At 43.6% G+C, this 27,120-nt stretch overlaps 1 protein-coding gene across 1 annotated transcript in view; it reads right to left on the reverse strand.

The window, feature by feature from the left end:
* The window catches only part of LOC149461649 (uncharacterized), a 48,277-nt gene that overhangs the window by 4,259 nt on the left and 16,898 nt on the right, over positions 1-27,120 (reverse strand). The window contains exons 4-7 of the mRNA XM_089677881.1: positions 22,770-22,985; positions 14,777-14,897; positions 9,144-9,243; positions 4,297-4,392 (exon numbers count right to left, since the gene is read on the reverse strand). Of these exons, the coding sequence (XP_089534007.1) occupies positions 4,297-4,392; positions 9,144-9,243; positions 14,777-14,897; positions 22,770-22,985 (533 nt within the window). The remainder of the gene's footprint in view (positions 1-4,296; positions 4,393-9,143; positions 9,244-14,776; positions 14,898-22,769; positions 22,986-27,120) is intronic.

Genomic DNA, 27,120 nt, shown 5'->3' on the forward strand with positions numbered 1-27,120 from the left:
AACGGACAAAATTGGATGGAAACTGATGACAAACTCATGTAACGGACAAAATTGGATGGAATACGGATGGAAACTGATGACAAACTTGGATGGAAACTGATGACAAAATTGGATGGAAACTGATGACAAAATTGGATGGAAAACGGATGTAAACTGATGACAAACTCATGTAACGGACAAAATTGGACATGGAAAAAATTGGATGGAAACTGATGACAAACTCATGTAACGGACAAAATTGGATGGAAAACGGATGGAAACTGATGACAAACTCGCGTAACGGACAATAAATGGATGGAAAACGGATGGAAACTGATGACAAACTCACATAACGGACAAAATTGGATGGAAAACGGATGGAAACTGATGACAAACTCATGTAACGGACAATAAATGGATGTAAAACGGATGGAAACTGATGACAAACTCATGTAACGGATAAAAATTGGATGGAAAACGGATGGAAACTGATGACAAACTCATGTAACGGACAAAATTGGATGGAAAACGGATGGAAACTGATGACAAAATTGGATGGAAACTGATGACAAAATTGGATGGAAACTGATGACAAAATTGGATGGAAAACGGATGTAAACTGATGACAAACTCATGTAACGGACAAAATTGGACATGGAAAAAATTGGATGGAAAACGGATGGAAACTGATGACAAACTCATGTAACGGACAAAATTGGATGGAAAACGGATGTAAACTGATGACAAACTCATGTAACGGACAATAAATGGATGGAAAACGGATGTAAACTGATGACAAACTTATGTAACGGACAAAACTGGATAGAAAACAAATGGAAACTGATCCGTTTTTTTCTTGGAAAAAACATGACTGAACTGATGAAAGAAATGGAACATCCGTGTGAAAGGGGCCTAAAAGCCCATACAGAGGGGTACAGGCAGAAAGCTGGAGGGCATGTCTGCAGGGGCCTGACTTTGCACCTGCTATACATTGATTGCAGGTGTGATGATTTACAGACTCCTAAGAGAAAAAATAATAAATGCTCATCCTTTTTCCTGCAAAAATGTGTGGGGTTATATTTTTTCTTAAAGGTGAACTTAGCCTGTAGAGAGGTGTGAACCCTAACTGGATGACACAGAGATTGATAGGTATATTGTATTAACCCCTTGCCTACCGGGCACTCTTACCCCCTTCCTGCCCAGGCCAATTTTCAGCTTTCAGAGCTGTCGCACTTTGAATGACAATTGCGCGGTCATGGAACACTGTACCCATAGGACATTTTTATCATTTTTTTCACACAAATAGAGCTTTCTTTTGCTGATATGTACTCGCTGCTGGGGGTTTTATTTTTTTGCGCTATAAAAAAGAAGAGCAAAAATGTTGAAGAAAAAAAAATGTGTTTGTTTCTATTATAAAATTTTGCAAACAGGTAATTTTTCTCCTTCACTGATGTGCGTTGATGAGGCTGCACTGATAGGCAGCACTGATGAGCTGGCACTAATATTCAACAATGATGGGCAATGATAGGCAGTACTGATGGGTGGCACTGCTGGACACTGATGTACACAGGTGGGTGGCACTGATGGGCACTGATAGGCAGTACTGATGGGTGGCACTGCTGGGCACAGATGGGTGGCACTTCTGGGCACTGATGTGCACAGGTGGGTGGCACTGATGGGCAGTGATCATCAGTGTCCTTGATAATCAATGCCGATCCCTCCGCTGACAATTGCCGGTTATCGGCAGTACTTTCCTGACTGAATACAAACTGACTGGGTAATAATGGATGGTCCTCTTATTACATAGTTTTGGTTAATCTAATGCTGATTGTACAAAGATTGTGATGGTCAGTAGAATACATTATTAGTACTTTACTGACACAGCTAGAAGCATGTTTGTAAAGACAAGGTTTGTGCTGTAGTGCGGGCCTGATCACACTATAGAGAGCTGTACTACCACATGAACTGCAACAAACTTTTTCATGTGTTGGGGTGCGAAAAACAACCCCACACCATAATCCCCCCTCCACCAAACTTTACACTTGGCACAATGCAGTCGGACAAGTACCGTTCTCCAAACCCAGACACGTCCATCAAATTGCCAGACAGAGAAGTGTGATTGGTCACTCCAGAGAACACATCTCCACTGCTCTAGAGTCCAGTGGCGGCGTGCTTTACACCACTGCATCTGCCGCTTTGCATTGCACTTGGTGATGTAAGGTTTGGATGCAGCTGCTCGGCCATGGAAACCCATTCCGTGAAGCTCTCTATGTACTGTTGTTGTGCTAATCTGAAGTCCACATGAAGTTTGAAGGTCTTTAGCTATTGACTCTGCAGACAGTTGGTGACTTCTGCTCACTGTGTGCTTCAGCATGCGCTGACCCCGCTCTGTCATTTTACGTGGCCTACCACTTGGTGGCTGAGTTGTTGTTGTTCCCAGTTACTTCCACTGTGTTACAATCCCACTAACAGTTGGTCGTGGAATATTTAGTAGCCAGGAAATGTCACGGATGGACTTATTGCACAGGTGGCAACCTATCACGGGACCACGTTTGGTAAAGTAAGCAATGGAGATAAATGAACTCATTCACCTTCAGTGAGCCAAGTGCCTAACTCTTGGATGAGTAAACCATTATTTTAGGTAAAGGAAGCCTGTACTGAGAAAGGCTGGCCTCTCCTGTCGAAAATACTTGTTCCCCGGCCATCATGCAGATCCAAAGGCTTCAGTACTTTGACACACAAACTTGGAACAAGCATGCAGATCTGTCTGCGGTGACTAGTTTCATTTGCAAGCTTGTTCCAAATAAAAAAAAAAATCTCTAAAGTGGTTTTAAAGGCTCAAGGTTTTTTTTTTTTACCTTAACGCAGACTATACCTTAAGGTAAAAAAACCTTCTGCATGCAAAATCCCCCCCCCGCCTCCCCTTTTACTTACCTGAGCCCGGTCTCAAACCAGCACTGTGTATGAGAGCAGTGGCTCTCTCTTATCTCATTATAGGCTCCCACTGCTGTCAATCACAGCCAGTGAGAGGGGAGCGGGGGAAGGCTGAGCCACGTTCTATGTGACCATGGACACACACAGCACAGCTCATGAGTGAACCTGAACAAGTGTCCCCATAGCAAGCAAATTGCTATGGGGGCACTCGGCAGGGGGGGAGGAGCCAGGAGCGCCAGTGACGGACACGAGAAGGGGAGGATAGGGGCTGCAGGTAAGTATAACATGTTTGTTATTTATTTTTAAACACTTACCTTTAGAATCACTTTAGGATACTCACATTACAGCCACTAGATAGAGCTGATGATCAAAAAAAAATATATATATTTATTTCCTATGAAATTCAGTGGCCATAATGTGAATACTCTGCAAATTTTCATAGAAAGCCAATACTTATTTCCTATGATCGTTAGCTCCATCTAGTAGCCACAATGTGGTATTTTCCCAATTCCTATTCTTATGAATGAAGAACTTCCAACCTGGAGAGAAAATAGCTTAACATTTTGCTGGCATTCACACAGGACAAATATACATGCAGTTTCATGGGACAAACAGCTCTGCAAATTCTTTTAAATACACCCTCATGCATCTCAGGGGTAGAACATGAGCTGCCACAACAGGTGGGACCTTCATCACTGGAAAGCATCCTGACAACTGTTCTGGATATTTTGGCTACTATGTTATTAGTGGTGAGTGGGGGGGAGGGAGCGCTAAGACGCATCTACCCTGTGTGCGTTTGGGGATGGACCATCAGCAATGGGGGTTAGTAGAAGGTCCATTTGGAGGTGGTGTCCAAGTCCATCTGTAGTGGGGGGCTTGATTAGTAGTATGGACTTGTCTGAGGAGGCAGCCGGCTGTAAGAGCTTGTAGATAGAGGTAGAGGAAAGAGACAGCAGCGCCACTCTGACTGTAGACGGTTAAACTCAGGCAGATTTAATGGTAAAATTGCGCTCACATAGATAGGCAACAGGTAGGCATGTCAAGTGATGGAGATGGAGGTCCAGTGGGAGCATCAGGTCCTTTGGCCGCGCAGTGTATTCCTGCTGCTCCAGTGGTGTCCAGGGCTCGGGGAGTAGTAGAGGGGCGCAGGGAGGCTCGCAGGGATGATGTCACCGCATGGACTGGGTTTCCAAGATGGCGCGCGTTCAGAGCATGCTCACTCCTTCGTTGGCCTGCAATTTTGCCAGTAAATCTGCCCGATTTTAACCGTCTAGACTTAGAGTGGCGCTGCTGTCTCTCTTCTCTACTATGTTATTAGTATTGCACCAGAATGTAGTTCTTAATAAGAAGATAATACCAGCCATTTCAATGCTAATTTCTTACATCGAACTCCAGTTTCCTTGGGTAATAGCTTTTTGTTTTGGTCAGCAGGTCATCATTTTCAGTTTTCTTCTCACCAAAATCTTTTTCTGGGGTCTCCTAAAAGAAATATATAAATAGGAAATATGCAATAAATGATTAGTTTACATCATGACAGCTCTACCTACACAATGGGCTTATGTACTGTATCACTTGCCTCACTGTAGAGTTACTTTGCCTTTGATTCGAAAGCGTGTTCACAAGGCAGTTCCTTCACATAAATAACATTCTGTAAGTGTATATCACTGGGCAGGGAATCACCGGCCGGGACCTGGTGGTTGACTGCTGAGGCCGCGAATGGCGGCGTGGGTAGGGCGCACACGCCCCCTACCCGGAAGTACAAAATCACGTATACAGTTGTGGCCAAAATTATTCAACCCCCAATGCTGTAAAGGGGTTTAGGGACTATAGTGTACATTTGGAATTGTATTCAGAATCAAATCCTACAAGGACGTTGTAACTACCCAAATGCAACTAAAATGACATCAATTGTTTATGTAATACAGTAGTAAATGGTTCTTATGTGGTTTCTTCATTGCCACAATTATTCAACCCCTTAAAGACTACCACTCTGAAGAACAGAGGTTCATACAGGTGCTTTCCATCAGGTATTGAAAACACCTGTGGATGTCACCGAGCAGCAATCAAGCATAATAAGCACCAATTAGGCAGCTTTAAAATGACTGTGATACTCAGCTCCTTCTAGACATTTACTGGTGTGGTTACAAACATGGTGAAGGCAAGAGAATGGTCCAGGAAGACAAGAGAAGAGGTGATTTCTCTTCACAGGAAGGGCAATGGCTATAAGAAGATTGCAAAGATGTTAAACATACCAAGAGACACCTTAGGAAGCATCATTCGCAAATTCAAGGCAAAGGGCACTGTTGAAACGCTACCTGGTCGTGGCAGAAAGAAGATGCTGACTTCGACTGCTGTGCGCTACCTGAAGCGTAGAGTGGAGAGAAGTCCCCGTGTGACTGCTGAGGAACTGAGAAAAGATTTGTCAGATGTGGGTACAGAAGTTTCAGCCCAGACAATAAGACGCACACTGCGTAATGAAGGCCTCCGTGCCAGAACTCCCAGGCGTACCCCCTTGCTGTCTCCAAAGAATAAGAAGAGTCGACTGCAGTATGCCAAAAGCCATGTGGACAAACCACAAAAGTTGTGGGATAGTGTTCTGTGGACTGATGAAACAAAATTAGAACTGTTTGGGCCCATGGATCAACGCTATGTTTGGAGGAGGAAGAACAAGGCCTATGATGAAAAGAACACCTTGCCTACTGTGAAGCATGGTGGAGGGTCAATCATGCTTTGGGGCTGTTTTGCTTCTGCAGGTACAGGGAAGCTTCAGCGTGTGCAAGGTACCATGAATTCTCTTCAGTACCAGGAGATATTGGATGGAAACGTGATGCAGTCCGTCACACACCTGAGGCTTGGGAGACGTTGGACCTTTCAACAGGACAATGATCCCAAGCATACCTCCAAGTCCACTAGAGCATGGTTGCAGAGGAAAGGCTGGAACATTTTGGAGTGGCCATCGCAGTCACCAGACTTAAATCCGATTGAGAACCTCTGGTGGGACTTAAAGAAAGCAGTTGCAGTGCGCAAGCCTAAGAATGTGACTGAACTGGAGGCCTTTGCCCATGAAGAATGGGCGAAGATACCCGTAGATCGCTGCAAGACACTTGTGTCAAGCTATGCTTCACGTTTAAAAGCTGTTATAACTGTAAAAGGATGCTGTACTAAGTACTAAGATTGAATGTCACTTGGGGGTTGAATAAAACTGATAATGCTGTGAGCACAGAAAAGACATTTGTGGTTATTTCATTATAACTGTTATGTTATATTTGTCTGACCTACAAGTGCCTCTTTAATGTAAATGTAAGCAAGATGACTGAATGATCAAAAGCAATGTCAAACTGGCCAAAACACTCAATTTCAGTGGGGGTTGAATAATTTTGGCCACAACTGTATATGCATGATTTTGAGCACCCATACCGCTCTGTACCAGTATTTCTGCTATAGGGCAGTGCGTAAGCGGAAAAAAATCAGGTGATATCCGTTACCACAATAAATCAAAAACTCTATAACTCCCCAAAGAAAAGTAAAACTTTCACCCTTGAAAGTTTCAAATGTCATAAACCTTTTCTATAATCTTCGTTAATCACACATCCTATCCCACACTCTCAATACTAACATAACGTCCATAATAAAGTCCCAAATTTAAAATTGAAAATCCAAAATTATAATCCCCACTCTCCAAACTTCCAACTGTGAAAAGGGATCCCTTGTGAAAAAGTCGGAAGTGACGTCAGAACGCAAAGCCGGAAGGAGCAGCGCGGCCATTTTGAGGTGGTCTCAGCATAGGACGGACTGAATCTAGGATGGACGGTATTTTTTAAAATGTAAGCGGCTAATAAATTTGTGTGTTATATATATTACTCCACTGAGTCTGCTCCTCTCTGCCCTGTGAGGAACGGGGATCCCGATGCCCATTGCTGCATGAGGAGGGGATTCCATTGTGCACTCCCACTAAAGGAAAGCATACTCCCATTGAAGGCAATTCTATCTGGCATATGGGGATTTCTGAGCGCTTTTAAAGCTGAAAGAGGGTAATTGTATATTATCCTAAACGCAGAGTGGTGGCACTTATTAGATTTTGCACATTTTTTACTGATCACTAATTGTGTATTTGTGGTATTTCACGTATTGTAGTGGTTGTTTTCACAGGATCACTAGTGAAGTTGTGTGTGGATTTTTTTCACGTGTTTGATGCTCATTTATTAGTATATTTACATCACTAGTGTGGTTGCATGATATCACTTATATTTTATGTAAAAGATAATGCACTATATTTAGTTTATTTTTTGAGGTACTCTGGATTGAAGTGAAGAATTGGACATTTTCACAGTTGGAAGATTGGAGAGTGGGGATTATAATTTTGGATTTTCAATTTTGAATTTGGGACTTTATTATGGACATTATGTTAGTATTGAGAGTGCGGGATAGGATGTGTGATTATTGAAGATTATAGAAAAGGTTTATGATATCCGTTACCATTTTCCTCCAAAAGAAAGCCCAGTTTGTCCTTCTGGATACACACAGTAGTTGCAATGACTGACATGTTAAAAGTGCAAAATTGTGTTCAGGTGTTTGTTTTACACTCCGTCACGAAGTGCTCAAGAACGCAAGAAATTTCTAGAATAAAAGATGACACCTCCGGTGCTCAGAGACCCAGATCAGGAATTAGTGGATTAACCGTCCTCCATGACAACTTATCCACCAAAAGATCAAAAGCTGTGCGTCTCTTCAGAAAGGCTGGGGAAGCCTAGAACAGTACTGCAATGAAGGACAAAAGCAAGCGCACCAACCTTGTGCACTACCTCAGCGGTAAAAGTAATTTATTGAAGGATAATAGATGTATATTCACAAATGTCACAATTATAAAAGCATGTAATGTCCAAGGTTGGACAATCACCAGAGTCGTGTGTGAATCCCAATTCAAGGAAGACCACTGTGGCTCTGGAGGAAGAAGGGATCTTCCATTCTTCGAAACACGTCAGCCATTCAATAGGGTCTTCCTGGAATTGGCATTCGCACACGACTCTGGTCTGATTGTCCAGCCTTGGACATTACATGCTTTTATTGTGACGTTTGTGAGTATACATCTATTATCCTTCAATAAATTACTTTTACCGCTGAGGTAGTGCGCAAGGTTGGTGCGCTTGCTTTTGTTCTTCATTGCAGTTAAGAAAGCAAGAACAGCTTTCCATTGTTTATCCCTGAAGAGATATGAAGTGACCAGACACTGTATGGCAGACATTATATAAAAACCGTCTGTTTAGGGGCCCCAACTACCAAGAGTGTAGTGCAAGGAATGTAAATGAAGGGCAGCACAGTGGCTAAGGCTGGCCATCCATTATACAATTTTCTTAAGATTTTTGGTTTAGATTTCCCAAAAACCATACAATAGGAGGTCAAACCTAAACAACACTTTCAGTTGTATCCAATTAAGCAGGCTCTTGCACCACATAATTGAAGGTAAATCTAAAGGAAATTGGGCAGAAATTGGACAGAAAATTGTATAGGCAGCACAGTGGCTAAATGGTTAGCACTTCCGCCTGGCAGTACTAGGGTTGTTGGTTCGAATCCCAACCATGGCACCACCTGCCTGGAGTTTGCATGTTCTCCCTATGACTGCGTGGGTTTCCTCCGGGTACTCCGGTTTCCTCCCACACTCCAAAGACATGCTGGTAGGTTAATTGGCTCCTGTCTAAAATTGTCCCTAATATGTGTATGTATGAATGTGAGTTAGGGACTTTAGATTGTACACCCCTTGAGGGTTAGGGACTGATGTGAATGTACAATATATATGTTAAGTGCTACATAAATTGATGGCGCTATATAAGTACCTGTAATAAATAAATATAGTGTATGGCCAGCCTAAGTGGTTAGCACTCCTGCCTGGCAGCACTAGGGTCGCTGGTTCGAATCCCAACCATGGCACTACCTGCCTGGAGTTTGCATGTTCTCCCTGTGCGGGTTTCCTCCCACACTCCAAATACATGCTGGTAAGTTAATTGGTTCCTGTCTAAATTGTCCCTAGTATGTGTATGTATGGATGTGAGTTAGGGACCTTAGATTGTACGCCCCTTGAGGGTTAGGGACTGATGTGAATGTACAATATATATGTAAAGTGCTGCGTAAATTGATGGCGCTATATAAGTACCTGAAATAAATAAATGTACACTACATTGTGATGGTCCCACATTTCCCCAGTAAAATATTTCTGGTAATGGCCGCTAACTCACATCTGTGTTGTTTTTACTAAAAACTTTGATTGGAGTTCCTTCTGTAGTTTTCAGCTGGAGTTCATCATCGCTCGTTTTATCTTCGCTGTTTTGGGAGGATCTATAAATGGAGAAAACAAAAAACATACCAATTACATATGTTCAACACGGATGCAACCAAAGTAGGTTCCCTGGAAACAAAATAAAGCCTCATGTAAAATTAATTGAACAAATGCATTATTAAATGTCTCACCCCAGGTTCACACCTAAGCGTTTTCCACAGCGTTTTGCAGAAACGCAGTACAGTCCATTTAACATGATTTCCTATGGGACATGTTCACACCTGTGCGTTTACACCTGGTGCGGTTTTTTGGAAAGGGTCAGGGACTTTTTTGAAAGCAAAACGTTGCGGTTTTGGTTCTATAGACTTCAATGGGAATGCAGATGTCTTGCAAGTCACACCTGAAGTTCGAATGACATCCGACTTTGAAATCGTGGACTTCACAAGTCAGACGGGTGTGACCGAGCACCAGTGCTAGTAAGACACTATTCCATTACCAGATTGTTTTCTTTCATATCAGAGATGCCTTTATTAAGTGTTCTTGCATGGCAAGACCACTTATTGTTATCTCACATACAGTATATATTCTTATTATTATGGCCAAATTTACCACCCTAACTCCTCCCACAGTTTTTACACTACATAGACAGTAATATGCCGAAACGTGCGGATTGTTCCCGATTGGTGTGCTATTACTTTGTGGAACGTTTCGCCGAATGGTTCACTAAATATCGCCGTTTTTGTGGTGAAATTGGTCCCATAGGAATGAATGGCGGAATGTTCAAAACTAGAGTGGGAGCTGACAAAAGCTAGAGTGTGAGCTGAAAAATCAGGACATGATTTCTAAACTGCCATCACTCCCTCATTTTCAAGCCTACCTACACAAATCTTATATCAAAACGTTGCCACTAAAAATGTCCACGGCTAAGCCATAGTCCTGATAATTTTCACATTATGACCATTTGTTTGCAACTCACGCCGCCCATTGACATTCATTGAAACTCTACTCTAGCCACCTCAAATTTGAAGGGCAATTTCTAAACTGCGACTGTGCCTTCATTTTTAATATTTCAGATACATACTATGCATCAAAATGTAGGTCTGGGTCTTGTGATTCTCGCAATATAAAGCTCTTCGGTGTAGGGTTTATAATTTTTTTAACTACAACCATTTGAAGATGGTAACCGCCAGTGAAGTGAGCAAGTTGGAGCAGTTTGTTTTTAACCGCTCTTCTCTGCACTTGCTGTAGAGTGAGTTGCCATAGGAACCCAGGTGTGTGAGCAGGCAGCATAGTGACAAGCCACTCCACCCAGTTACTCCGCCCACTCCAGTTGTAGACTACTGGTGGAGGCAAGAACACTTCACACAATTTCCCCAGAAATTGTAGCTTTCCTAGTTTATATTTTTATTAATTTTATGTACAGACAAATGTGTCCAGCCACAAAAACATTGATACAAGTAATGAGGAAAAAAAATAGACTACCCCCACCATAAGGAAATCATATGTTGCATGCATAAGATTTTAAAACACCTCAAAACATGTTAAAATCAAAGATTTTTTTCTTTTTACATTTTTTGTTTGCTACTTCCTGGTTTCTTGGGGCACTGGTGACATATCCCTGGTCTCACAGATGGATCTTGAGGAAGGCTACATTGCCTTCCAGGAAGATCTCATCTGTAAAAATCCCACAAAAAAAGAACACGTTTTTACATGTGTGTTTTCCCGCTTTTTGTCAACTTTTTTTTTTTTTGTTAAAGGGGAAATGTTTTTGTAGCTGGGCAGAATAAAAACGCAAAACACAGTAAAAAACGCGGCAAAATACACATACATGCGTTTCAGCAGCGTCTCCATTTAACTCTATTGTAGCAAAAATGCTGCTTATTGCGTTTAAAGAAGTTCTTGACCTTTTCCAAAAATGCAGCGGCTGAAAAAAGCATAGATGTGAACATGTCCCATAGGAAACCATGTTAAATGGACTGTAGTGCTTTTCTGCAAAAAGTAAAAAACAAACAAAAAAAAAGAAACGCCTTGGTGAGAACCAGGCCTCAAATACCACCGAAAGAAAGCTCAATTCGTGCGAACAAAAGGAAGTAAATTTAATTTGGGTGCAGCGTTGCATGACCGCGCAATTGTCAGTTAAAGTAACGCAGTGACGTAACATCCTCAGGAGGGCAAGTGGTTAATCACATGACTCACACAACTACCATGAGTCATACACAATAATTTTACCTGCAATACACTACACTATTCTAGTAGCACACTAGAGGCTGCTACACAACAATGCTTGTTATCCTGCCCTGCATACTCTTATTGGCCATTGAGCCTGTCCATCCATAGCGATGGACCAATAGGAATAAGTTGGGGTGGGTCTTAGCAGCAAGGTTTCCTGGAAGTGATGGAGATTTTCCAGTTAGAACCTAGTGCCTTTACTCTGCAGTATGCCTGTAGGAAATGGTCCCCTTAAAGCAGTGTTTCTCAACTCCAGTCCTCATGGACCCCCAACAGGTCATGTTTTCAGGATTTCCCTCAGATGAAACAGCTGTGGTAATTATTAAGGCAGTGAAACTGATCAAATCACCTGTGCAAAATAATGGAAATTCTGAAAATATGACCTGTTGGGGGTCCATGAGGACTGGAGTTGAGAAACACTGCCTTAAAGTGATATTAAAGGATTTTTTTGTAAATTACAAACATGTTTAACTTACCTGCTCTGTGCAATGAAATGGTTTTACACAGAGCAGCCCTGATCCTCTTTCTCTGGGGTCCACTGCCGGTGCTCCTGGCTCCTCCTGCCTTTGTGTAACCACCCCCCAGCAAGCCACTTGCAATGGAGGTTACTCATGCGGGCTCGATCCTGAGCTGCACTGTGTGTGTTTATTGATGCACACGGTGCGGCTTGGCCCTGCCCCCATCCCTGTATTTGCTTGATAGCAGCAGGAGCCAATGTCTGTCACTGCTCTCACCGAGTCCAGTGAGGAAAGAGAGAGAGCAGCACTGCACTGAGATCTGGTAAGCAGGGGGGGGGGGGCTTCAACTAAAAAATAGAGATGCACCAAAATTTCAGCCACCGAAACATATTGGCCGAAAATAAACGCCGATAGTAAAAATTTAGCTGATACAGGTGCCGATACAGGGGACTGTGTGTACTGCAGATGTGAGGGGGGAGCAGCAGAGAAAGGCAGGAGAGGAGCAGTATATACAGTGATTGGCTGCCACTATAGGTCAGTGCCGGTTTTTAAATGTAATTACCGGCTTTTTTTCTTCACTATAGCTCACAGAATGAGCTGTCACTTTCCCTCCAGCTAAAAGAAACAATGCGTCATTTTAGTTTCTTTCCCCGAGCTAAAAGAAACAAAGTTTCCTTTTAGTTTCTTTCCCCGAGCTGAAAGAAACAAAAGTTTCCTTTTGTTTTTTTTCCCCAAGCTAAAAGAAACAAAAAGTTTCCTTTTAGTTTATTCCTTGAGCTAAAAGAAACAAAAAGATTCCTATAGCTCTGGGGAAAGTGACAGCTCATTGAGCTATAGTGAGGAAAAAAAAAAAGCTGGCAATTGCACTTAAAAACCAGCAATGACATATAGTGACAGCCAATGAGGGAGCCTCTCTGTATACACTGCTCCCTCACTATATACACTGCTTGTCTCCTGCCCCCCCTCCTACAAAGATGGCCTGTCACTCATATGCGATCACATAGGGGACTATTGGTCCCCTATGTGATGGCAATAAAATCATAAGTTAAATAAAATAAATAAAAATATATGAAACATGAAAGTAGAAAAAAAATGCAAAAAACAAAATTGGAGCCTCCCCGCCCCCACATATGCAGACATTTTGGTTAGGTTTTTGGCCACATGCACTCTGAATTTTTGGTATCGGTTTCGGCACCAGAATATTAAAAACTTTTTTACTGGACATGTTTGATAGCAAAAAATCAAAAATATTGTTTTTTTTCTCAAAATTGTCGGGTTTTTTTGCTTATAGCGCAAAAAATAAAAATGCACAGGCGATCAAGTACCACCGAAAGAAAGCTCAATTCATGGGAAAAAAAGAATGTAGATATCATTTGGGTGCAGTGTTGCATGACCGTGCAATTGTCAGTTAAAGTAATGCAGCGCTGTAACATAAAAAATGGCCTGGTCAGGAAGGGGAGTAAATCCTCAGGAGGACACGTGGTTAATCACATGTCACTCATATGCTATCACATAGGGGACTATTGGTCCCCTATGTGATAGCAATAAAATCATAAGTAAAAAAAAAAAAAATTATATATATATATATATATATATATATATAAAAGTAGAAAAAAAGCAAAAAACAAAATTGGAGCCTCCCCACCCCCACATAAGCAGATGTTTCGGATAGGATTTCGGTCACATGCACTCTGAATTTTTGTATCGTTTCAGTACCAGAATTTTCATTTTGATGCACCACTACTAAAAAGTGTTGCGGTAAAAAAAACCTTTTGCCTTTACAGTCACTTAACCTCCCTGGCGGTATTCCCGAGTGTAGCTCGGGGTAGAGCTTCAGTACCAAAAGCGGTATCCCCGAGCTACACTCAAGATCACCATGTAGCGTTGCATAGGGAGTCCCTGCAGCGCTTACCTTGTCCTTCGCTCCCGCGATGGGTCCCCGGCCATCTCCTCCGGCCGATGCCGGCATCCGGCTTCCGTGTTCCGGTCCCTGTGACGTCGGGACGTACGGGCGCCGGAACCGGCGGCAAATTTGAAGTTTTTGAAAAATGATTATTACATAGTAAAACATTGCTGTTTCAAACCATTTCACATACATTTTGTCCCGAGTGCTTTGTCCTGCGCCCTGCCTGCATTTTGACTGTTCTTTCTGCCTGGAAACTGAGAAACGTCCATGGCGTCCAAAAAGCGTCCCTTTATGTCAAAAACGGTTTTAGACCGGCTAGAGAACAGCGATAGTAAATCAGAACCACTTGCAGAATTGAGTGATAATGATTCGTGGGGGAAATTCCTCATCAGACACTGAAAACGATTCTGCGACTTTGCTCAGTGATGTGCGAACTTGGCGCTATATTTCAAATTTCAGTGTTTTTGGTTTGATTATATTATTGAATAAAATTTATTATTATTTTATTATTTTTTATGATTATTTATTAAATTATAATTTATGATTTCGGGTTTCAAATTTTATCCTATCTGGAATGTTTACTAGACTCTTGTTCGGACAGATTTCAGTGAGTTATTCCTAAAAATTACAGGCCTACAATAAAATAAAATACATATTTCCATGTAAAAAAATGTACCGCTTTCAGCACCAAAAATCTGAAATAATCAGACCGCCAGGGAGGTTAAACAAGATATCTTCAAAGTTAACCTCTAGGCAAAACTTTTAGTTCCTTTTGGATGGAGTTAAGAGGGGTTTATTTTTTTTGGCCATCTGTGCCCTCGTGGAGGAAATTTCCCTTTATTTCCTGCCAGAAAGCTCTCCAAAAGACACACAGAGAGAAGGGACATTTTAGAATGGGCTACGTAATGTAAGCAGACAGCGATCACCTGTAGGGAGTCCATGTGTCTGGCTTCCAGCACCTTTATGGGCATCATGGATATTAGTACTTATTTTACTTACATTTTATGCTTCTTCCAAATATAAACTGCTGCTACTGCTGCTGCTGCCACCACTAATGCTACAGCAAGTAGGGTCCAGATTCTTCCTCTAACAGCCTTTGCCACCATATTGTCTGAGTTGCCTAAAGAGAATATGGGAAAAACAGGATGAAATTAAAGATAAACACACCAGGATCAGTATCCTAAAAAAGTGACAGTTCAGCCCAAGGCCGGGTTCATATCGTTGTGCTGCGGTTTGGGCACTGCATGACTGTATGTATGCGCGGTTTATCTGTTTTAGGTGTGTGCCCATTGGCTTCTTTTAGGCTCCATGTACACTGCCGCTGATAAACTCACGTTTAGGAGCTTCTCAGCTTTTTCTTTTCAGCAGCCCCTGAACTCTCCCTAATGTTTTCCTGAGTGTCCATGTACACATCGTCATTTACAGGCAGTTGAGTTTACAGTCATTTTTTGAATGCACCAAACTTGCGTTCAGCAGTAGATTTTATCAGCGTTTCAAACAGCAAATGCTTGTAAACGCGACTAACCGTGTTTATAAGTGTTTGCGTTTAGAATTTTTTTTTTTAACTCTTCCATTTCCAGATGCTGTCCGGAGCCTTTTTTCTTCATGAAAAATACACGCAGAGCGTTTTCCTGGTACTCAAATGGACCCGGTACACCATACTTTGAGGTTTCACATGAAAGAAAATATGTTAGACACGGCTGCAATAATTTCTGCACAGAAATGAGCCGGAACACATCCAAACACCACATAAAAAAAAAAAAAAAAAAAGACAGCTAATCTCAACAAATACTGCTCTCTCTGCTTCTGCTCTCTCTATTTCTCTCAAAATGTCTTCAAGATTTGGACAGTGATCGGATTTTGGGGCTGAAAGGACAGATGGGAGTCCAGGATTACACCTCGTACCCTGGCATGAGGGGAGGGACTGATCGTTGTATTTCCTGCTTCCTGATACACCTTGAAGGGTCTGAAAGGTGGACTAATGCTGGCCATAGACGGTTCGAAAATCGGCCGATTTTTCGTTTGAAAGATTAATCGGTCGATTTTCACACTGTTAGTTGGTTAATTGGTCGGCCGGTTTTCGGGTTTTTAGCACTTTTGGATTATTGGTCATGTTGGAAAATTTGTGGAAAACGACCAATTTTCGCAGCAATGATGGCCAAATCGTACAATTGTTTTAACAAAAAAAAAATATGCGCATAAGCTGTGACCTGGAAGGAACAGAAGTTTTGGCTGTTATATGGGGTGAACTTTATGACTTGGTCAGCCGATTTTTGTAATCGTTGGTGGTAACGTCGGTTTAACGAACGACTGATTTTTCGTTTATCGTTCGAAAAAACGCACGGTCTTCAACCCGTCTATGGCCTGCATTAGACTTTAAAGCTTTGTAAATTGAGCCTATGATAACTATCAGCCACTAGTAAAGTAACTTATTATTGTTTGTTTTAAGGCTTCTATCTCCCCTGCATTTACCAAAAACTTTAAAGTAGTTGTAAACCTCAGACATGAAATATGTACAAAGCATATCCCTCTAAAGTTTCAATCCAGAGCACTAAGTGTCATTTCTGTCCGCTGCTTTGGTCCTCGGCTATCAGCATGAACCACTTCTGGCAAGTTTTCCTGACACCAAAGAAATAAAAAGAAAAAAAAAAGTGGCAGGGGAGAGACCTGATTGACAACCGCAGCTCTGTTCCTGTGTGCTATGTGAAGGGGGTGGGAGGGGTCTCTTCCCTCCAATCAGCTCTTAGAGCTCTACTCATTGAGCTCTGAAGAGTGTAACTTCAGCTCCCCTCCCTTTTTTTTCCTGACATCTCAGACAAGCTGTATAAATTCTGGACTTTATAGGTCTGTAGAGAAGAAAAGGCTGCATATAAACAGGTACAACTTACGTAGGAGGATTTGTTTCATCTCTGTGTATCACCTGAGGCCAGTCACATGACTGGGTAAATATAAGGATTTACAAACACATTAACATTTGTGAGTTACCCATGCAGGCCAAAGCAAAAGGTTCACTTACCAATACTTGCCCCCAATTCCCCTTTAGGGGACCCTTATGGTTTCCCCTGTGTGGGCAAACCAAGGCGTTCACTTACAGTTCTGTAGTCAGAGAAGGGATTTATCATTAGGACGTGTAGCACATGTATGGGAATGCCTTATGACTCCACGCTCACTACAGACACGAACAATGTCCACTGATCTGAAGCAAATGCCAGTAAAGCACACGATTGCTCCATCGTGGCACATGGTCATCTGTAACTTCCATTTTTTGCTTTCTGTTTTCAGAAACAGGAAGGAATATGCAGCAGCACGCTGGCCTTCCCTTTCTGTGCAGTCAGGATCATTTGGCATCGGTTTCTCAATCCACTGGAGACGAGACACTTCAGGTTGGCAGAGTACCTGTACCGCAATCTCTCTTGCTGCGTGTGCGTGGTCTAATCACGTGAACTGCCAGTAAAACGGTGGCTCAGCCACTAGCGCACATGTGAATGAAGGCTTAGCTAGGCACCCCAACGTACCTGACGTTTGATTGTAGTGCCAGTCCCAGGGTGCCCATCCGACCTTCCTCTTGTCTCCCCGCCATGGTCCCATTTTCTGCTTCTTTCCCCTTTCGTATTCTCACTTAGGTGACATGCTGTGGAAATGTTTTCCCTGTGCATGCTTCTATGCTGCTATATGGCTTTACCTCTGCTACCCATTAGAGACATGATACCACCAACTGTAACCTTCCTGTAATTGTTCAAAACTTTTATCTGTTAAAAAATATTAAAGGAGACAAAAAAAAAAAAATTAGCAGGAAAATAATGGCTATGGGGAGAAGGGGAAGAACGACTAATTAGAGCTGATTAAGTAAACAATGGGTTAATAAAGAGTTAAAGTGTTACTAAACCCAAGACCCTACATTCACTATATCCGAACTCCCCCGGACCCTGCATTCACTATATCCGGACTCCCCGGACCCTGCATTCACTATATCCGGTCTCCCGGACCCCGCATTCACTATATCCGGTCTCCCCGGACCCTGCATTCACTATATCCGGTCTCCCCGGACCCTGCATTCACTATATCCGGACTCCCCCGGACCCTGCATTCACTATATCCGGACTCCCCCGGACCCTGCATTCACTATATCCGGACTCCCCCGGACCCTGCATTCACTATATCCGAACTCCCCCGGACCCTGCATTCACTATATCCGAACTCCCCCGGACCCTGCATTCACTATATCCGGTCTCCCGGACCCTGCATTCACTATATCTGGTCTCCCGGACCCCGCATTCACTATATCCGGTCTCCCCGGACCCTGCATTCACTATATCCGGACTCCCCCGGACCCTGCATTCACTATATCCGGTCTCCCCGGACCCTGCATTCACTATATCCGGTCTCCCCGGACCCTGCATTCACTATATCCGGACTCCCCCGGACCCTGCATTCACTATATCCGAACTCCCCCGGACCCTGCATTCACTATATCCGGACTCCCCCGGACCCTGCATTCACTATATCCGGTCTCCCGGACCCCGCATTCACTATATCCGGTCTCCCCGGACCCTGCATTCACTATATCCGGTCTCCCCGGACCCTGCATTCACTATATCCGGACTCCCCCGGACCCTGCATTCACTATATCCGGACTCCCCCGGACCCTGCATTCACTATATCCGGACTCCCCCGGACCCTGCATTCACTATATCCGAACTCCCCCGGACCCTGCATTCACTATATCCGAACTCCCCGGACCCTGCATTCACTATATCCAGTCTCCCCGGACCCTGCATTCACTATATCTGGTCTCCCCGGACCCTGCATTCACTATATCCAGTCTCCCCGGACCCTGCATTCACTATATCCAGTCTCCCCGGACCCTGCATTCACTATATCTGGTCTCCCCGGACCCTGCATTCACTATATCCAGTCTCCCCGGACCCTGCATTCACTATATCCAGTCTCCCCGGACCATGCATTCACTATATCCGGTCACAACATGGAAGTGCAATTTAGTAAATTTAAACTGCTAAATACCTTTTCTTATCAGCAGTTAGAGCAGTTTTGTGACTCCTTTCAGTGTCCAGCAGAGCACATGTTAAAGCTTGTAGGAGTTTTAATTTTGCTCTAGGAGTATGCAAAACCCCTGACTTCTGTCTGGACTGATTGGCCTGTGCGGCACACGCTCTCAGCACGTTTGTTCACAAATGGTACACAAATATGCAAAGCAGCCGCTGAGAGGCCACATATTTGCGTACGCACGGCGTGAAGAGGTTAAATAGTTGGTTTGGATCAAACTGGCCCAACTATTTCCTTCATGAATACATATATAACTATATGACCTGCGCATGCTATCTGCATAAAACAATCTAAATAATATAAATAATAAATAATGTAATATTTGATATCATTCAGTCCCACAACAGTGAAATCGGTGCAAAGTGCTAGTATTCAACTTCTAATATCTTGATTGTCTATTTATTTATTTCAGGTACTTATATAGCGCCGTCAATTTCCGCAGCACTTTACATGTATATTGTACATTCACATCAGTCCCTAACCCTCAAGGGGGGTACAATCTAAGGTATTGTATATCTTCAAGACGCATGACAAGTGCTCCACTGTACTCAAATCGTGCCCCACATGGACTGACACTCAGCGTCATGCAATGGCCACCTATCTCTAGAATGGTCATACATGTGTTTGGGATAATCCCAGTGAAGCGATTGTTGCAATAAGGTAACCACCTCTCCTTAAGATGAAACTGCAATTGATAATAGACAAGTTCTAAGACCACGTTCTCCTTTCCTCCAAAGCAGATTATGTAATTGTAACGGAACCGACCCCGACTGCACTTGGGTATTTCCGTTAGATTACCACTTCCCAGTCCGAACAACGACAACAGAAACCACAGCTGACCATACAAGACTAGATGACACCAGTCTTGAAGTAATCCAGAAGGTAGACTACTTAATTTTAACACAGATACAAGATATATACACTCAGGGGACAATCCCCCCTCCCTGTATAATGACACAGGGCGGGGCAATCTATAGTTAGTAACAAGAGACACACCAGCAGACAGTCCATCAGGAGGGCTGCTGGAGACACCCCCCACCAAGTCAATACACATAAACACATACATCTCATAATAGTTTGCTCTCAAGCCTGACAAACAATAGAACAATGTAAAGTAACCACAACACCAAACACTCCACAACCCCCCACCCCAATATTAGGACAGATCACCCTGCACCCCTAACAGGCACAGGGTGACTTACACATAGGAGGGATATGGGGAGCTGAGACAGGGGTCTCCCCACCTCTCCAAAGTGAGCTGTGTTCCATGGGCCCCCCACCCAAAGTGACTCTCGTCACAGTAATATGTCACCATATATAAAGAAACAGAAGGGGACATTCCACAGTGTAAACCCGCTTAACCTTTATTCCGGGGAATAACTATAAGAAATGAACTCACAAATAAAGTTCCTGTATCCCAGCAATTGGTGTGCTCAGCCTTGTTGCTAATGCACTGAAAAAATGGCCGCCGCTGTGGTGGTTGCTCCTCAGAGTGGTGTGCGTTCCACAGGGCGGATGTGACCGCGGAAGAAGTTGCGTCATCAAACGTTAACGCATTTCGATCCCAGATTGTCCTCAGGAGGTGCAAAATCCGCCATTTTGGAGAAGGTATTTATACCTTACACTAGCTTGTCTAATTACTGTGCTGAAACAGCATCTTTGTTTATTACAACCGATGTCACAAATAATCTACAAAAACTGCCTGCAACATTGCTGAGTACAGTCAGTGTTCCAGTTATAAGCGGGCTAATAGGCATTTTGATGATAATAAACTGTCATTAGATGCATGTATTTATCCTGATGTACCAAAAAACCAATCCTCTTAAAGGGGAACCCCCCCCAATAGAATATAAAAAGTACATTCAGGCAACCAACAAAAACAAATGATAAAAGGCATGTTGATGATAATAAACTGTCATAAGATACATGTATTTACCCTAATGTACCAAAGGACCAACCCTCTTAAAGGGGAACCCCCCAATAGTGTATAAAAAGTACATTCAGGAAACAACAAAAACAAATGATAAAAGAAACTAGAAATTAAATTACGTAAATTTAAAATAGGTAAATGACTTAGATGGAAACTGTAGCCCCACCCCACATATTACTATTACAATTCTAATATAGTACATTTATCTATCCTGATGTACCAAAGAACACTCCTCCTAAAGAGGAAAGTACCCACAAAAAATAAGAATGAGTGTATTCTACAGTACAACTTTCATTCTTCTGTAGGCAATCCATGCTGAATTATATGTCCAGCAAAACCGTTTAGTCGGATAACGGTTATGGTTAGCACCGCAGTTGATGTGAAATAATTTTAACTGCAGTATAAATAATTTTCATTTCAATTCTAAAGCTGACAGTCTGCAGTTAAAGCACATCTAAGCGCGGACAGTACAGGAGATGACCAGAGACTGCGGACAGCACAGGAGATGACCAGAGACCGCGGACACTACAGGAGATGACCAGAGACTGCGGACATAGTACAGGAGATTACCAGAGACTGCGAACACAGCACAGGAGATGACCAGAGACTGCGGACATAGTACAGGAGATGACCAGAGACTGCGGACACAGTACAGGAGATGACCAGAGACCGCGGACACAGTACAGGAGATGACCAGAGACTGCGGACATAGTACAGGAGATGACCAGAGACTGCGGACACAGTACAGGAGATGACCAGAGACCGCGAACACAGTACAGAGGATGACCAGAGACCGCGGACACAGTACAGGAGATGACCAGAGACTGCGGACACAGTACAGGGGATGACCAGAGACCGCGGACACAGTACAGGGGATGATCAGAGACCGCGGACACAGTACAGGAGATGACCAGAGACTGCGGACACAGTACAGGAGATGACCAGAGACTGCGGACACAGTACAGGAGATGACCAGAGACTGCGGACACAGTACAGGAGATGACCAGAGACTGCGGACACAGTACAGGAGGTGACCAGAGACTGCGGACACAGTACAGGAGGTGACCAGAGACTGCAGACACAGTACAGGAGATGACCAGAGACTGCGGACACAGTACAGGAGATGACCAGAGACTGCGGACACAGTACAGGAGATGACCAGAGACTGCGGACATAGTACAGGAGATGACCAGAGACTGCGGACATAGTACAGGGGATGACCAGACACTGCGGACACAGTACAGGAGATGACCAGACACTGCGGACACAGTACAGGAGATGACCAGAGACTGCGGACACAGTACAGGAGATGACCAGAGACTGCAGACAGTACAGGAGATGACCAGAGACTGCGGACACAGTACAGGAGATGACCAGACACTGCGGACACAGTACAGGAGATGACCAGAGACTGCGGACACAGTACAGGAGATGACCAGAGACTGCAGACAGTACAGGGGATGACCAGAGTCTGCAGACAGTACAGCATGACATTTTACCCCCTTTTTTGGGGGGAAAAAAGTGCGTCTTATGGAGTGAAAAATACGGTATGCCTTTAAAGTGCACTTTATAAAGATTTTTGAACAGATAAAATACTTTTTTTTACTTTTTTCTGACCCTCGGAGCGGATTAATTGGTTTTCAGTGCATTTCTATGGGAAACCGCGTTTCTGTTTACGAATTTTTCACAATACGAAAAGTCCCGCAGAACGAATTAAATTCGTAAACCGAGGTACGCCTGAATATGAAAAAAAATATTCCAGTCAGTCTTCTTTTGTTTAAGGAGCAAAAAAATAAAAAATGCACAGGTGATCAAATACCACCGAAAGAAAGCTCTATTTGTGGGAAAAAAAGAACATAAATTTAATTTGAGTGCAGCGTTGCATGACCGCGCAACCGTATCGCAAAAAATGGCCTGGTCAGGAGGGGGGGGGGGGCGAATCCTCTGGAGAGTAAGTGGTTAATAGTCAGTGCAGTGATAGTAGAAAAGTACACATACCTTCTGTGGTATGATTTCCATTGCAAGATACTCTTTGCTCGGGGGACAGGGAGGACCGCGGGATCTGAAGAGAACTTGAGACCGTAGTAACGTTGCCATCTGTAGTTTTATGTTCAACAACAGAATTTTCTGTATTGTTCCAATTAATGTGAGATATTTCTCTTCCAGATGCACTACAATGCACATCTACCACTTCATCTGGTCCTTCACTTTTTCCTGAAAACAAGACCAATAACGGTGCGTTATATTTTTATCATCAATAGGAAGTCGGTATTTTTTCGCCATTTATCTAATTTTTTTAAACAATTTCTCCAAATGTACCCCATGTGGCCAAATTCTGCCAATTCCTGACCAGCATAAAGTCTGACACCCCTCCAAGATATTAGGTTCTGGTGTTTCCACCAAAGGGTACAGTCAAGTGGTTGTAAAGGTGTTTTGTTAAATAACAAACATATTATACCTACATGCTCTGTGTAATCGTTTTGCACAGAGCAGCCCCTTTTTTTTACCTTACCCACTTCCCGTCTGGCCCATGTTGATAAATGTCTGGACGGGAGCGCTGCCGATGCAGGTGGACGTTTCTAAACGACCCCCACATTCATTGCCTGTGCGTGCTCCCTGGGAGCGAGTGGCACCGCAAATCGGTGCCCCGTGTCCTCCGGACACAGAACGCTGTACGGAACTTCTGTGTGAGGTCCCGATTCATGTGATTATTGATTGGCCAATCAGTGATTACATGAATAGTTGTAAACCAGATGTCACTTCCTGACATCATTGCTTACTACTTGTAAAATCTGTGAATGATTCACTATTAACAACAGCCTTGTACCATGTGACAAGCTGTGACCAATCACAGCTCGCACAGTATTTCTCAATGGCTGCAGGAATGCAGCCAGAGAGAAGGAGAAATTATTGCTTTTACAGCCTTTATGCGTGTAAAAAAAAAATCTTCATCACCCCCCACAAGTAGTAGTGTCACCATGGAGACACTGTACTGCTAGGGTGACAATATGTTAAAAAAATAACAAATAATATAAAAAAATTAAATAAAAAGTGTACGAAAAAAATTATAATTTTTGGTTATAAACTAATTTGGGTTATATTTTTTTTTTACTAAGATGATAGATGAATAAATTTTGGCCAAGATTTATGAAGAAAGATTATTTATTTTCAAAATTATTGGACTTTTTCATTTATATAGCAAAAAAATAAAAATCCCAGCGGTGAATAAATACCACCAAAATAAAGCTATATCTGTCTCAAAAAAATGCTAAAAAATTCATATGAGTACAGTGTTGCATGACCGCGCAATTGTCATTCAAAGTGTGATAGCGCAGAAAGCTGAAAATTGGCCTGGACAGGAAGGGGGTAAAGTGTCCGGACTGGAAGGGGGGGGGGGGGAAGTGTCCGGACTGGAAGGGGGGGAAAGTGTCCGGACTGGAAGTGGTTAATGCAAGGAATGCATTAAAGTGATTCTAAAGGTTTATTTTTTTTAAGAAAAAATACCAAACATGTTATACTTACCTGCTAAGCGAAATTGTTTTGCACACAGGAGCCCGAATCCTCCTCTTCTCAGCTCCTCCCGCTGGTGCTCCAGGCCCCTCCCCCATGCTGAATGTCCCCTGCAAGCTGCTTGTTCTGAGGGCACTCGTGCCTGCTTGCTCTTGAACTATGTCTGTGTGTCTATGTGAATCACAGAGCACAGCTTGGCCCTGCTTACTCCTCATTGGCTGTGATTGGCTCCAGCTGCTGTGTCTCAGCAAATGAGGAGGCAAAGACCCAGGAGAGCTTCTGCTCTCGTGCACATTGCTGGATCGGGCTCATGTGAGTATAAGTGGGGGAAGATTTTTTACCCTAATGTATAGAATGTATGAAGGTAAAAAAATTTTCAGTCTTTAGAACCACTTTAATGCTACAACATGCACAGACATTGGTCGTGGATGGGTGTTCCAGCATGAAAATGACCCAAAACACATGGCCAAGGCAACAAAGGAGTGGCTCAAAAAGAAACACATTGAGGTCCTGGAGTGGCCTAACCAATCTCCAGACCTTAATCCGATTAAGGGAGCTGGAAGTTTGAGTTGCCAAATGTCAGCCACCAAACCTTAATGACTTGGAGAGGATCTGCCAAGAGGAGTGGGCCAAAATCCCTCCTGAGATGTGTGCAAACCTGGGGGCCAACTACAGGAAACGTCTGACCTCTGTGATTGCCAACTAAGTCATGTTTTGTGAACATGAACACGTTCATGTTCACAAAACATGCAAATCAGTGCATCATCTCCTGGTTCTCCTCTTACCTTTCTCAGCGCACTTTCAGTGTCACATACAACTCCTCCTCCTCTGCTCCCTCTTTTTGTTGGGGTACCCCAAGGTTCTGTCCTTGGGCCCCTCCTTTTCTCTCTCTATACCTCCTCCCTGGGCCAACTGATCACCTCCCATGGTTTCCAATACCACCTCTATGCTGATGACACCCAGATCTCTCTCTCCACTCCCCAGCTCACCCCCTCAATTTCCTCACGTATCACAAATCTACTAAGCGACATATCAGCATGAATGTCACATCATTACCTCAAACTCAATCTTTCAAAAACTGAGCTTGTAATATTTCCTCCCCCCCCAATCCCCCACTCATGACTTTACCATTAAAATCAACAGCACTACCATTGGTCCTTCCCCTGATGCCAGGGTGCTAGGCGTAATCCTGGACTCTGACCTCTCCTTTGGGCATCACATCCACTCCCTGGCTAAATGCTGCCGCCTCAACCTCCGGAACATTTCCAAAATCCACCCCTTCCTGACCAATGACACCACAAAACAACTTATCCACGCCTTGGTTATATCCCGCCTTGATTACTGCAACTCCCTCCTCACTGGTCTACAATTACACAGGCTATCCCCCCTTCAGTCTATTATGAATGCTGCTGCTAGACTCATACACCTTACCAACCGATCAGCGACTGCTGCCCCTCTCTGCCAGTCCCTCCACTGGCTTCCACTAACCCAGTGGTGGGCAACCTTTTTTTTCAACTGAGCCAAATCTCGCCAAAACGATTGAAATTTATTTTGAGAGCCACATTTTTAAAACTGAAAATACATCCCCCATATAGTAATTCATCCCCCATATAGTAATTCATCCCCCATAGTAATTCATCCCCCGTATAGTAATTCATCCCCCATATAGTAATCCATCCCCCATATAGTAATCCATCCCCCATATAGTAATTCATCCCCCATATACTAATTCATCCCCCATATAGTAATTCATCCCCCATATAGTAATTCATCCCCCATAGTAATTCATCCCCCATATAGTAATTCATCCCCCATATAGTAATTCATCCCCCATAGTAATTCATCCCCCATAGTAATTCATCCCCCATATAGTAATTCATCCCCCATAGTAATTCATCCCCCATATAGTAATTCATCCCCCATATAGTAATTCATCCCCCATAGTAATTCATCCCCCATATAGTAATACATCCCCCATAGTAATTAATCCCCCATATAGTAATTCATCCCCCCTATAGTAATTCATCCCCCCTATAGTAATTCATCCCCCATATAGTAATTCATCCCCCATATAGTAATTCATCCCCCCTATAGTAATTCATTCCCCATATTGTGTCAATTCACTTACCTTTGCTCAGCGCGTTCCTCTCGCCGTGTTCCCGCGCCGTTCCGGTCTTCAGGGCGGACTGTGAGAGGAGAGGAGTTCGTCACGCTGCCCCGCCTACATCCTGACAGCCAATGTTTGCCACGCTCCGCGGGCCGGATTAAAAGGTCCGCCGGGCCGTATGCGGGCCGTAGTTTGCCCATTGCTGGGCTAGCTGCAGAGTCCTGACTTTTGGGGCGGCCGTCTGAGAGGAGGGAGGGGAGCGGGCGCCCGGCACACAGAAGAGCCGCATTAATGTGTGTAAAGAGCCGCATGTGGCTCGCGAGCCGCGGCTTGCCGACCACTGCACTAACCCAACGTATAAAATTCAAAGTACTAACCACAGCTTACAAAGCCATCCACAACACTGCCCCTAGCTACATCACCAACCTCATCCACAGATACCGCCCAAATCGCCCACTCCGCTCCTCCCATAATATCCTCCTCTCTAGCTCCCCCATCAACTCCTCCCATGCTCGCCTCCAGGACTTCTCCAGAGCCTCTCCCATCCTCTGGAACTCCCTACCACAGCATGTCCGGTCAGCCCCCACCCTGTCTGCCTTTAGGCGATCTTTGAAAACTCACTTCTTCAGGGAAGCCTACCCCACCTCCACCTAAGAACTGTACTTGAATCACCTCCACCAGATCATCCCCCGCAGCTATCACCTTTTGTATCACCTCCCCTTTCCTTTAGAT

The sequence above is a fragment of the Staurois parvus genome, unplaced genomic scaffold (genome assembly GCF_062004578.1).
Source record: "Staurois parvus isolate SC_StPar_1 unplaced genomic scaffold, SC_StPar_1.0 ptg000195l, whole genome shotgun sequence".
In the NCBI taxonomy this organism is placed as follows: domain Eukaryota; kingdom Metazoa; phylum Chordata; class Amphibia; order Anura; family Ranidae; genus Staurois; species Staurois parvus.